At 40.9% G+C, this 14068-nt stretch overlaps 1 protein-coding gene across 1 annotated transcript; it reads right to left on the bottom strand.

Moving 5' to 3' along the window:
• Positions 1 to 6222: 6222 nt before the first annotated feature.
• Positions 6223 to 9153, bottom strand: LOC131327690 (F-box/kelch-repeat protein At3g23880-like). The gene is made up of 2 exons (XM_058360834.1): positions 9148 to 9153; positions 6223 to 7125 (listed from the first exon to the last, which is right to left on the bottom strand). Exons 1-2 carry the CDS (start codon positions 9151 to 9153, stop codon positions 6223 to 6225), a joined length of 909 nt encoding a protein of 302 aa, XP_058216817.1.
• Positions 9154 to 14068: the final 4915 nt, after the last annotated feature.

The raw sequence follows: 14068 nt of genomic DNA, 5'->3' as shown, positions 1-14068 counted from the left end.
ACGGTAAGTGATCTTCCCAACTACCCCCAAAGTCCATAACGCACGCCCGAAGCATATCTTCTAGAATTTGGATCGTTCGCTCGGATTGCCCGTCCGTTTGAGGATGATACGCGGTGCTGAATAAGAGATTGGTGCCAAGAGCAGCCTACAAACTTTGCCAAAAACGTGCGGTAAATCTTGGGTCTCTGTCCGACACGATAGAAATGGGAATTCCATGAAGACGGATAATCTCACGGATGTACAAACGACTAAACGTATCAATTGAGTCGAAGACTTGGACAGGTAAGAAGTGTGCTGACTTGGTCAATCGATCGACTATCACCCAAATGGCATCATGCCCCCTCGGCGACCTCGGTAGCCCGGTAACAAAGTCCATAGTCACGTTCTCCCACTTCCACTCGGCCACAGGTAATGGTTGTAACTCCCCGGCAGGTCGTTGATGCTCGGCTTTGACTTGTTGGCACATGAGACATTTGGACACAAATACGACGACATCTCTCTTCATTCCCGGCCACCAAAACTGTCTACGCAAGTCATGATACATTTTTGTTCCCCCCGGATGCACGGCTAACGGCGAATGGTGAAATTCTCTCAAAATTTCCTCTCGACACGGAATGGGTACGGACAATTTTCCTTGGAACCGCAAACCTTGATCAGCATGAATCATCCACCCCTCTTGAGCCTTTCCGCTAAGAAACTTGGCGAGAAACTCCCCCGCTTCTTCATCCTGTTATTGGGCCTCAATTACTCGAGTCGTCAAGGTTGAATGAATGGTTAAGTTACATAAGGTGACTCCCTCTCAAACTTCCTCAAAATGCAACGCGTAGGCACCCAAATCGTTCGTCATCTTCCACTCGTATATGGCTAGATTTGCAAGATGAGTTGATTTTCTACTCAAGGCATCTGCTACCACGTTCGCCTTTCCCGGGTGATATTTTAACTCAAAATCGTAATCTTCTAGATGTTCCATCCATCGGCGTTGTCGCAAATTCAGCTCCTTTTGAGAAAACAAATACTTTAGACTCTTGGGATCGAAAAAGACTTTAAATCTCTCACCGTAAAGGTAATGGCGCCAACTTTTCAAAGCAAAGACGACAGCTGCAAGCTCCAAATCGCGAGTAGGGTAATTCCGCTCGTGGGTCTTCAATTGTCGTGATCCATACGCCACTACTCGTCCCAATTGCATCAACACACACCCCAATCCCTCTCTTGAAGCATCACAATACACGGAGTAACCGACTCCCCGTTCGGGCACGACCAAGATCGGCGCGGTAGTCAACCTTTTCTTCAATTCGTTGAAGGCCATCTCACATGCGTCATTCCAAACGAAACGAGTTCCCTTATGAGTCAACCTAGTCATTGGGGCCGCCAAACGAGAGAAATCAAGGACAAAACGACTGTAGTAACCGGCCAGTCCCAAGAAACAACGAATTTCGAATACAATATTCGGTCGTTGCCAATTCATTACGGACTCTATCTTCCCTGGATCAACGGATACCCCATCCTTCGACACAACGTGACCCAAAAACTTAACGTCGGACAACCAAAACTCGCACTTACTAAGTTTGGCATACAAACGGTGCTCTCTCAAGAGTTCAAGAACGATAGTTAGATGAATTTGGTGTTCCTCCTCTGAAGGCGAGTAGATAAGGATATCGTCCACAAAGACTACTACGAAGCGATCAAGATAGGCACGAAAGATGCGGTTCATCAAGTCCATGAAAGTCGCTGGTGCGTTCGTCAATCCAAAGGGCATAACAACGAATTCGTAGTGGCCATATCGAGTACGAAAAGCGGTTTTAGGAATGTCTTCTCTCCGAACCCTCAATTGATGGTAACCGGACCTCAGGTCGATCTTAGAAAAACACGTTGCACCTCGAAGTTGGTCAAACAAATCGTCAATCCTAGGCATTGGATACTTATTCTTCACAGTGACACGGTTCAACTTACGATAATCGATGCACAAACGAAGCAACCCATCCTTCTTTTGAGCAAATAATGCCGGTGCTCCCCACGGTGATGTACTCGGACGGATGAACCCCAAATCCTCTAATTCTTGCAGTTGAGTCTTCAATTCTCGCAACTCGACGGGTGCAAAATGATAAGGAGGTATGGAAATAGGGGCGGTGCCAGGAAGCAAATCGATGGTGAACTCAACCTCTCTCTTGGGTGGCAAACCGGGTAACTCCTTCGAAAACACGTCTGGAAAATCACAAACAACAAGAGGCAACTCCCCACGCATGGATACGTCCTCATCTAAGACCAAACTCGTTAATAAAGCATACATTGACTCTTGCTCCCGAGACCCACACAAATACGGTTCTAACGGTTCCCGACGCTCCCCGAAGAACTCAAAACAAGAACCCCCGGGCGGACAAATACGGACCCGATGTTTGAAGCAATCTATGGTAGCGTGAAACGTAGACAGCCAGTCCATGCCCAAAATAAGGTCGAACCCCGACATATTCAACACAATGAAGTCAAAGGTAAAACGACGTTCTCGAATAATAAGCTCACAATTCCGGCAAATACGATCTACTGGTGACCTACCTCCTATAGGTGTGTCAACAAACATTGGAGGACTAATACTCTCGATTTCCAATTCCAAAGCATAAGCAAAAGATGCAGCAATGAATGAATGCGATGCTCCGGAATCAAATAATACTCTAGCGAAGGAGTTAAACAATAGAAATGTACCCCTCACAATCGAAGTTTCCGGGGCCTGAGAAGTGACAGGAGGTGGTGGAGGCGGAATAGCGGATGTGATCGCGAAAGCCCTTCCCTGAGTCATTTGACTCTGAACATGTCCACCCCGCTGACCTGAACCTTGCGTAGGCGTCGAAGAACTAGCTCCTCTCTCCACCTGAGATCCCTGGGCTGACATGGCCTGACGAAAGTGAGGTCGTTGCTACCTTTGAATGCCTTGGAATGATTGCCGACCAGAATTTTGACCACTCCTCGGTTGCTGCACTGAACTCGACTCGCTTCGTGTCCCTTTCCCAAGCGGACAATTTCTTGCATAATGGTCATTTCTGCCATAAGTAAAGCACGTACCCAATAGCCGCGGACACTGAGCACGAATGTGCCCCACTTGGCCACACTCATGACACACGATCGGAGGTTTATTCGAATTTCCCCAAGTCCCAAACGATGAAGAAGATTGAGGTCTAAAGTTCGACGGATCCTGGGAAGCTGTAAATTGATCTCGCTATCTCTTCCTCCCCTGACTGCCAAAACTCCCCGAGGAAGAGCTCACACCCCCTACCGGTTGCCTCGGTTCCCAAGCCTTAGGATTTTGTGGTGCCTCCTTCGGTGTCTCGATGCTCCTCGCACACTCTACGACTTCGAAAAACTTTCCCTTACGTTGTACCATAACAAACTTCTTCACAGCGTCATGCAAACCCCTTTCGAACCGCCTACACTTCCTTTCTTCAGTTGCCACTAATTCCGGCGCAAAACGGGATAAAGATTGGAACTTTAGAGCGTATTCTGACATGGTCATATTCCCTTGTTCTAACCTTTCGAACTCCTCCCTTAATTGGTCATGGCTAGTTTCCGGAAAGTATTGCTCCTCAAAGAACATTTCAAACTCGGCCCAAGTTAAATTTTCCACATTCGGCTCATTCGCTTGTGCCGCGGTCCTTGTCACTCTCCTCGTATCTTTTCTTGATTCTAAAATTGACTCCCACCACTCATTCGCTTCCCCAGTTAGTTGAACGGCCACAATGTTGACTCGCAAGTCATCCTCCGTGATCCCAAGAGCCCTGAAAAGTTTTCGAATTTGGGCCAGCCAATGATCGGCCACAAGAGGGTCACTGCTTGACCCGTCAAACGTCGGTGGATTCCTACGACTGAACTCCCTCATTGCCGACAAGGCACGACTGTCTGCATTTTCCCTAGGAGCTAGGTTTAAGAGGTTAGCGGCCGCAAGAGCCACAACGAAATCCCTAGCAAAGGGATTTTGAACGATCGGAACTTCCTCTCCTAGACCGTGCCCGGTCCCATCCCCCGGATTCCCACTCGGGTTTTCCCCTAGCTGGCTAACCTCATCCTCCACTGGCGCCTCTCGGCCACGGCCACGGCCACGACCACGACCACCCCGACTTTCTCTCTCACCGGCCCTAGCACGCATTTTCGGAGGCATTTTACTACAATTTATAAGAAAGAGAAGCTCATCAACAACATTATTTAATGAGGTCAAAGCCCCCGACTATCCCCAACACGATTTAAAACAATTCTACACCGCTTCACCATATTGAAATGCAATGCCAAGTAATCCAAATAATGTCAATACACTCAAGCACACATATGTGAATGCAAATGCGAGACTTTTCAACCCATGAGACTAGAAGTCTCCCCACGGTCTAAAAGTATTCTAAACCTAGACGCTTTGATACCAATTTGTCACACCCTCGATTTTAAACATAAATCTATAATTCATTTCAATAAAGGATCCTCGCATACACCAGATAATACCCCAAATGCCTTTCCAACCTGTTTAATTACAACAAAGTCCTCCGGTTTTAAGTAATTACAACCTTGGCATCACGGCCCAAAATTTAAGTTCGATACAAATACCACATGTTTAGAATATTACAATTTATAGTCAAAGATAAATCAGGAGTTAAGTTAGTTACAAAGCCATCTTTAGTCAAAAATCAACCTATTACAAAGATGAGAGAGTAACTAAATCAAGTTAGCTTCCAAAAGTCTTCATTTCCGAAAACACCATGTCGTGCAACCTATTGCCCTACGTTCGAACCTGAAAAGAAGGATTTGGTGAGCTACACTAGCCCAGTAGGAAAGTCTCTACAAAATCTATATGTAGTGAGATGATGAGCATGAATACAGCAAATTAATTTAGATGTCAAATCCAGAGGAACGTATGTCCATACCCTCAGCGAGTGAAATAGCATTCACATACACATATACACACACGCGCGCATATACTCACACACACACACTTCTCCCAACAAACCTCCACCCCTTGTGACATTGTGTATCCACCCCTCGCGACACAATATACTCCACCCCTAGCGACATTGTGTATCCACCCGTCGCGACACAATATACTCCCCAACCACTTCACATCGACAATCACCCAAACATCGCAATCAACACCTACACCATAAGCTCATTCCACATACAACCCAACATTAACAAATACACCACGCATAACCTATAGATCACAACATTTTAATAAACAATACTACTTTTAAAGAATTTGCACTCCTCAAGCCATAAAACATTTTATTAGACCATAAATGACAAATGAACGCCTAAGTCATACATAATCACCGCAAAACATGTAGAGGAAGAGAGAAATCCCTACCTTGATGGGTTTTGAGCAAAACCCTAGGTCTACCAAGAGCAATAAGCTTGAATCCTCCAAAGACAAGCTTTACCCAAGCTTGAATACAAGATCTAGAGCAAATAAAGCCCAAAAACATGGATAACAAGCAAAGATCAACAAATAATCGAGAGGAGAGAGAGAAAAACATGATAGAGCTTCAAGGAGTGAGAACAAGAACACAAAACTCACCCTTGGTTCACTAAATGCAAGAATCTTGTGATTTTGAGGTTGAAAACCCTTGGATCTTGAAGATTTGAGGTTGAAATCAAGAGTTTTGAGTGAGATTGAAGTTGGGTAGGTGAGAGGGGGTGTTTCCAGGTGTGTTTCGTGGGTTTGCGAGTGAGAAATGACAAAAGGGGGGTATTTATAGTGTCCCAAAAAGCGTGCTGAAAGTTGCAGAAAAATGCAGTATGTACCGGTACTGGGCAATTCCCAGTACCGGTTCATAAACCCCAAAAATGCCCAAAAACACAACTTCTGGACTCCATGTACCGGTACTGGGAAAAAGGCTGTACCAGTACAAACTGGGCAGAAAATAAAAAATTTTTGACGGACACCGAATCAAACCCCATTTGCTTCCAACACTTCCAAACATCAATACAACCTCAAAAATACAATATTTCACATATTTAAACAATTAAGAAAATATAATAATTCACGAGTCTCTACATATACTGCATAAATATAGAATCAAAAATCATATTTTAAACAATAATCAAGGAACCAAAAAACTGAACCCACCATTAATACTACCAATTTCAGACGACAAGGAGAACACAGAAAAACCACTTCTTGATGGTGAACTCATAATTACTAAACTCCTCATAATATGTTGGAAGTAAATGATAGTAAAAGTAGATGTTTTACAATCAACTAGGATTAACCAAGCTTTCCACATGCATAAATGTGTTAAACTTAAAAAGAACATTAGGAATCATAATTCTTCTACGGGAATAGTCAACAGGACTGTATGCCAAGATATGTGAACTGTCTGACTTATGTTGCCCCACCTCATCAGACCCAATTTCTATTAGAGCTTCACCATCCTTTGTGTAACCCAATGGCACTACCGTATTAGAAAGACAAAAAAGGATATGTGATATGATGAACATCATGGTCCAAGATTTTTCTACTCCATGTTCCTTCATCGCCAGCACCTCAACATTGGATCCATAGTGGTTGCTTGGATGTACCAAACGAGCCATGCAGAGGCATCCATGCAAATCTCCCAACCCAAGAATGCGATCTCCATCCTCCCGCTTGGGTTGTGGCATTGGTATCTCCTCAAAATCTTTAGTTTTTGGATCGAAGTAAATAATTTGGTGGGATGGAAATTGGCAGAAAGCACCTTTCTTAGGGACATACCAATGCAGAGAACCATTCACAATAGGCCCAGAATGGACTATACTTAACTCATACGGAAAATTAACCATTGTCGCACGTTTGCTTCTAAGATTATAAATCACAACATATTCACCCCCAACATCCGAACTAAAATGAACAAGCACCATTACACCCTTATACTCATCGATGGAGGAGTTGTAGCATAGTCCAGAAACAATTTCATATCCATCATCTTGCAAGCACTTATATGACATCACATTCTTGAAGTACCTAGTGAGAGGGTTCCACAAGAACAAGTCTTGGTCAATACCGATAAGCAACAACCCATTACAACAACCAAGGACTCGAAGCAGATGATCAGGTGAACTCTTTCTAACTGGTACTGGTATGGTGATGCTTTCCACTTGAGCTTCTTCTTGACTAACGGTCTAAATTGTACAAGAAGCTCCCCCAGAAAAGCCTCTAAAGACCATCACAACCATTCGTCTTCTAGTTTTTTTTGCCAAAGTTGGAGATCAAATAATGCCATTGCTTGGAAACACACTTGAATCGCAAAAGAGACTTTAAGGGTAACCTCGAGAGTATTTTAAGAACAGTTTCTTCCGGAATGTTTGGAGCTTTGTGCGCTCCTTTTGCTTTAATATATTTTTTCTCCCCTCTACTTCTTCTTGTTCTTCCTCGCATCTTACGCTGCCTTGATATAATTTGCAAAGTTAGGGTTACCATTCTCCCCCTTGAAGCTGTTTACAAGGATAAGTACTTTCTTGTTGATTACATCAATAAACCAAATGTCCACTGAGTCTTCTGATGAGCACCCAATATTGTAGATATTTGGTGCGACTAGTCCCATTTTATGTTGTTTTAACTTGCATTTATCTAGCTTTTATTTGATACTGCACGTAAGGTGTGTTTTTAGTGTTTTCAGGTAAAACGTGCAAATAAGGCGCATTTCAACGCTAGGAATGCTCCGGATGCTTCCAAGTACCCGAAGACCCTGTCGGCCCCTTAAAATCTGTCTAAGTATGGAAAAATGACTTTCAGGAAAAGTATCGATTTTCGAGATTAAAAATGGCGGTAATTGATCCTTGAATTTTTGTAAGAGTAACTACAAAGTTACAAGGTTTTATTTGAAGAACAAGGTCATGTTTTGAGCCATTTTCGCTTAAGAAAAATGCGCAGTTTTCCATTTTACACTAAAAGTGGGGGGTTGACATTTTGATTTAATTGGAATCTTCAAATTCTGGTAATGCCATTGTTTTCAAATGGGGGGTACTTTCTTATTTTCATTAAATAAATTAAAGTAAAGAAAAGGTAAAAGAAAGGTTTAAAATATAGTTTTTACTTAACTTTAGAGAATGAAAATAAAATGTTATGGAGCTCCGAGGCCGTCGGGTGCCAAGTCTTGGAGGCTAGCTTTTCTTTCTGAAGATAAGCTTTGCGTATCGATACGGATTAAGGGCCGTATCGATACGCGTTGGTTAATTGGGCAGGCAGAGAGTTCCGTGTCGATACGGCCATAAACCGTATCGATACGGGCGCGTTACGGGGAAATTGGTCTTCTCAACTTAGCGATGTGGTATCGATACTTTGCATAATCTGTATCGATACGGGGAGCTCTCGGCCAGATATTTGCTGCTTTTTGGACTTTCCATTTATAGAATAATTGTTACTTATAGTATGTTTCTAGGATATTTGTTGGGAGAGAAGTTGAGTTGTATAAATACTCTTCTCTCCCACTTTATCTCATATCTACTTTATGTTCTAGGTTAGTTTTCTCTCTAGTTTTTCTTCATTGTTGTTCTTAGTTTCAAGCTTCAATACTTGTAAATTTAATTCCTAGTTTGATGTTTTCCCGTTTATTAAAGTTGTAGCTACTCTTTAGATCTTTGTGAATATCAAGTTTATTTCCGTTTTTATCGGTTAATCATGTTTTCAATTCTTAGCATAATTTCTAGACTTTTCAATATGTGTGAGTAGTCTCTTGGCTAAGTCTTGGGCTGCTATTTCCCAATGACTTAGGTGGTTATTTGGTTCCCAAACCTTCGGGCTTAAAATCATGGTTTTCGGAATTTCATTAACCTAGCCATGTTGGTCTAATCGAGGGGTGTTAACTCCTTAGTATGTTGTTTAGTCAAGCGGTCTTGGCATGCGACATATTGAGGGCTCGTGGCCTCCTACGTGTTAAATACATTAGCAAAAATAGGTTGGTTTAGCTCCGATTAATCACATCTTTCGTTAAACGAAGTCATTAGAGTTAAATCCTCCGGGCGTGAGCACGCGGTCGTGACTCTCGCCTGAGTTATAATTGAGAACCGGTAACGGCTTAAGTCAAGGGTTAGACAATCCCTAGACTTGCCTCTTTTAGTTTATAAAGCTCGTATCTAATTTGTTACTTTAGCCTTTTCACCGTTAAAAGCAAAACCAAGTTGGCCTTCTTAAACGCCACAAACCGCCATATAAAACCTACATTCTGAATAAGTTGTTTTCGATTCTCTATGGGTACGATCCCAGACTTTCTGGTTATTATGCTACCGACGACCTAGCCCTACGCTTGGGGTTTTTCTCAACCTTAATTGAAGGCGAGGTTTGAAGGCTAAGCATCTTCCTAAATCTACAAAAGCCAAACAATAGGCAATCAAAAAAGATTTCAAAATTGAAAACAAAAAGTCAAAAGGCATACCTAAATCAGAAACCCAAAAGCCGGATGGTGTCCTTAGACCATTCTAGGACTCTATGGTTTTCCTTGTCATATCTTCGTGTGTTTCTTGTTGATTACAAAAATTGGCTAACTTCTCTTAATAATTCTTCTAAATGTATGTCCAGTCTATAAATTAATTCAAATTAATTCTTTAATGGTGTTAGATAATTAACAACCTACAATTATGTCGAGGTCTAGAACTATCATGATCATCACGATACAAACAATAAGCGGAATTCAAGATTCAAGAACGGTGTACCCGGATCCAATAATGCGAAACTTGAGTGATACAGTAATTAATTGAAGAGACCATAATTTACTAGAGCATTAAGCCCTAGTTGGAAGATGGGTTTCTCTTCCTTGCCTTTCTTTCTAGCTGTTTAGTATATCACGTTAAATTGATGGAACCCTAGACACTCTTTTATAGGCAAAGAGAGGACCGGTTTCCTTAATGAACGTTATACTTACTTCCCATCAAAGTAAAATAGAATAAAGATATGAAGAATTCTATTAAACTCATAATCAATATGTGCCATATAAAACATGTGGACCACCACAATGACTAAATCAAAATTTAGTCTTACACGGTCTTTTCTTTACGAAAATTAATCGTGGAAAGTGATGTTTAAAGAGGAAAAAATAGTGTGACATTCACGTGTTTGATTAACAAGAAGGGAGAATGATGGAAAGTACCAAAGAGTCGAACTAGTGCAACCCCTAAAGTGGGCAAAGTTGTTGATTTCTTTTCCCAGCAAAACATACATGAAGAAACACATTTTAGATAAAAACAAAAATACCCCTGTTTGTAAGATTCAACTTAAAAAATAACACTCATTTATTTTTAGCACCAATTTAGTTGCCACAGTTGAAGAAAATGAGAAAGAAAATTAGACAAGGGAGAAACACATTTTAGATAAAAACAAAAATACTCTCGTGCATAATTTTGTACTTTGCACTTATATGGATGTCTTTATATTTAAAATTATTTAAAAAATTTCAATCTCTTCTCACAAAAATAAATCACGTGTGTGACTTTAGGAGTTGGGTCTAATTATAAGAATTGATAACATGTCAGTTCAATATTTAATCAATTTCCTTGACTTGTTAGTGAATGGAAAAAATAATATGTGAAAGAAATTAAAACAAAAAAGACTATTTTTTTTCAAGGGAGGTATCTATTATTATTATTATAAACCTCAAGGGAGGTCAATGAAGGGTTAGAAATGTAAATTAACATTTTCCGTTAGTAGAAGTTACCGAACAAGAGTGATAGGGGAGGTAAGTGTAATTATAGAAACATGAGAAAAGGTTTCTTTATTTGTCAGAAACCTCAAGGGAGGTAAGTGAAATTTTCCCAAATCAAAGTTTGCTTCCACTTGTTTTATTTTGGGCGCTGCTATTCGCAGCCCTCTATTTACTCCCATAGCCCGTTAAAAATTTTCAATTATACTCGATAGTTAGTTACCGAAATTGAGATATATTTTCAGCGTCCAATTACCGAAATATAATATTTTTTTCAACAGATGTTTACCGAAAATGCATGTTCGGCAGTTGTTTACCGAAAGTTGAACATATTTTCGACATGTAGTTACCGAAATATAATCTAGTTTTCAACAGCAATTTACCGAAATGTTATTTATGATTTTCAACAATCATTTACCGAAATTTAGTGGGCTACGGGAGTAAATAGAGGGCTGCGAATAGCGGCGCCCTTTATTTTTGGGCGCCGCTATTCGCAGCCCTTTATTTTCTCCCATAGCCCATTTTCGGTAAATGGTTGTTGAAAATCATAAATAACATTTCGGTAAATTGCTGTTGAAAACAAGATTATATTTCGGTAACTACATGTCGAAAATATGTTCAACTTTCGGTAAACAACTGCCGAACATACATTTTCGGCAAATAGCTGTTGAAAAAAATATTATATTTCGGTAATTGGATGCTGAAAATATATCTCAATTTCGGTAACTAACTGTCGAGTATAATTGAAAATTTTTAACGAGCTATGGGAGAAAATAGAGGGCTGCGAATAGCAGCGCCCTTATTTTTTTGTTTGATAAAGATGCGTGAATTTCGATTCCCCATGGTCCCAAAGCCGACAAGTACAGCCTTTATTGGCAAGCAATAGCCAGTCCCAGTTGTGTTGTGAATGACAAAATTTTGCAACTGCCCCCCAGAAAGTTGTGCCAAACCCCCCCCCCCCCCCCCCCCCCCAAGAAACTTCTTCTTTGTTCGTTTGCATTTGTCACCATTTGGCTTAACTTCGCTTTTTGACTTTGTTTTTGATCCTATTTGGCACAACAAATTAATTATGTCTTGATCTCGTTCGACTCAACCATACGTGTCCGAAAACCTTCAGATGTCAGATTAATAACAAAAAAATAAATTCAGAATCTTTTTTTCCCGATCTTTTGTCAGATACTCAGATTGGGTTCATAATTTTCTCGACATGAAATGCATAGTTAACAAAAGTTCATATCTGATTACGTCACAATTAACGCAATAATGAACTTATTACGCCAACCGCGCGAAACTCTGGTGGTTGGTTAATGGTTACTATGTCTGCAGACTTTGAGCCGTGTGGTCCTGCGTGGAGAATCAAAACTCTATTTTGAAGAATCAAATTAGGGTCTCCATTTCCCTCATCCCAATTAAATGCGTAGGTTTTTTCAAATCATTAGTTTCCTTCCATATAAGGAGAATCAAAGGGACGCAGATCAGTTCCTTTGGTCAGTTTTAGGCCATGTATGTGTGGCCCTTCCTAAGCTCACAACAATGATCAAAATCACGCACATTTTAGAGCTTTTTGAGAAACATTAAGCACGTCAAAAATTACGTTGAACCGATGAGGTTCATTGTCAAATTTTGGCAAAACTTTTAGTACAAAATTTGACAGCAAATTTGACTTTGCTAAACTTTGTCGCCTAATGAACCCTAAAAATTTCTTCTGTTTTTTTCCATTTCAAGGGGAAAAACCAACAATTCAGCAATCAGGTGCAACTGTATTGGTAAATCTATTAGGGGATACGAATCATACCATAGAATTTCATTTTCCAATAGGAGTACTTATTAGTACTACGACATGCTTAAAAATGTTGTTCTTGATATTTCTATTAGGGAATACGAATCATACGATAGAATTTCATTTTCTAATAGGAGTACTTATTAGTACTACGACATGCTTAAAAATGTTATTTTTGTAGGGGGATGAAAACAATTGATGCTTCGGATCACCTTGGATTGCAACGGCTTATTCGTGCCTTTTCACCGGAACCCTAATTCGTCGTCGGAATTCTAATCTGCAAAACAGACAAGGGGTGAGCGCACCTTTGCCTCTCGTGGCAAAGGCCCTCCGATGCCTAAGTTAGTATCACGTACTTAGAGAAACCCTAATTATCAGTAGGAACGAGATTAGATCGTAATCAATTGCGTACCTTTTTCCTCTGGGTTTACCTCGTATTTATAGATTTGCGTATGCTTGCTGCCCAAGCATCCCTGTTGCCCTAGGATTCCTATCTCGTATAGGAAACCCTGGATATCAAGGATTCTCGTTTTCCTTATCAATTCATTATAAAAGAGTCCTTTTAGGATTCTTTTCCTTTAAAAGCCGAACATCCCATTCTCGTTGGGTATCTTTCTTAGATCCTATATTCTTTGGGATCTCATCCATGTCTATTTTGGAATCTTCCAGAGTACTCCCTTTGCTCTTGCTCTTGATTGGAGCTCTTTCCTTGTTTGGCTGTATCGTAGCCGAACAGTCTGCCTGGACCAGCTACTTCACATGTAACTTGGTCCAATGTAATCGGAATGTCTCTATCTGCCGAACAGTTAGTTTACACCAATGACTTCTCATGTTATTGCCCCTTATCGCCGTTCAACGCACTGCTCCACGATAAGTCCTGTCCAATCTTTCACGTGCTCTTATACATCACGTGTTCGGCAACTAGATGTATCTGTTTCGGGAATACCTCCCTACAATTGCTCCCCAGCTTTACTTATTTTCCACTGTTCGGGGGTAATGGGTGAAGCTTAGAGACAAATTTTAGACCGAATTCCTTCTGATCCCGAGCAGTCATAGTATTTAATACTTATTGATGCTTTTTGGCACCTTTGTCATTATACCATTTCGGGGTAGTGACTCCACGTGGCATGTTTCGTATGCCTTTCATTAATTTTGAACTGACGTTTTATCAAACGTCGTCAGAACGGCACTTGCTTTTCGTTACTTTAACTTGTAACGGCATGAGACGAGACGTTTCGTCTCCGTCTCTTTCACTTAAATCCCAAAGAGGGATTTCTTTGGATTTTTTTTTATCCAAAACTCTGAGCCTCGTCTTGTCCTCTTCAAAAGTCAGGCGAAAAACTCCCTTTCTACCGCCATAGCCGCCGCCTGCAACTCGCTCGTGTCACAGGGACTTTTTCATTAAACTCGTAAGATCTTTATTTCTTCTGCTTAGGTTACCCACTAAGATTTCTCTCTTGTCCCATTAGTTTCCATCTGAGATCTCATTCTCAGATTTTGGGTTACTTCTAGGATTTCAATCGAGCCCATTTCCAGTTTTACTTTTTCTTCGAGTATATTCATGGCGGATGAACATGATCCAAAGCCTGGTAAATTAAGGAAACTCTGTGACACCCCTGCTGCCATGGCGGCATTTAGAACAGAGTATAAC

The sequence above is a fragment of the Rhododendron vialii genome, chromosome 5a (assembly GCF_030253575.1).
Source record: "Rhododendron vialii isolate Sample 1 chromosome 5a, ASM3025357v1".
NCBI classification, from domain to species: Eukaryota; Viridiplantae; Streptophyta; class Magnoliopsida; order Ericales; family Ericaceae; genus Rhododendron; species Rhododendron vialii.
This window is presented reverse-complemented; position numbering and strand designations above follow the sequence as displayed.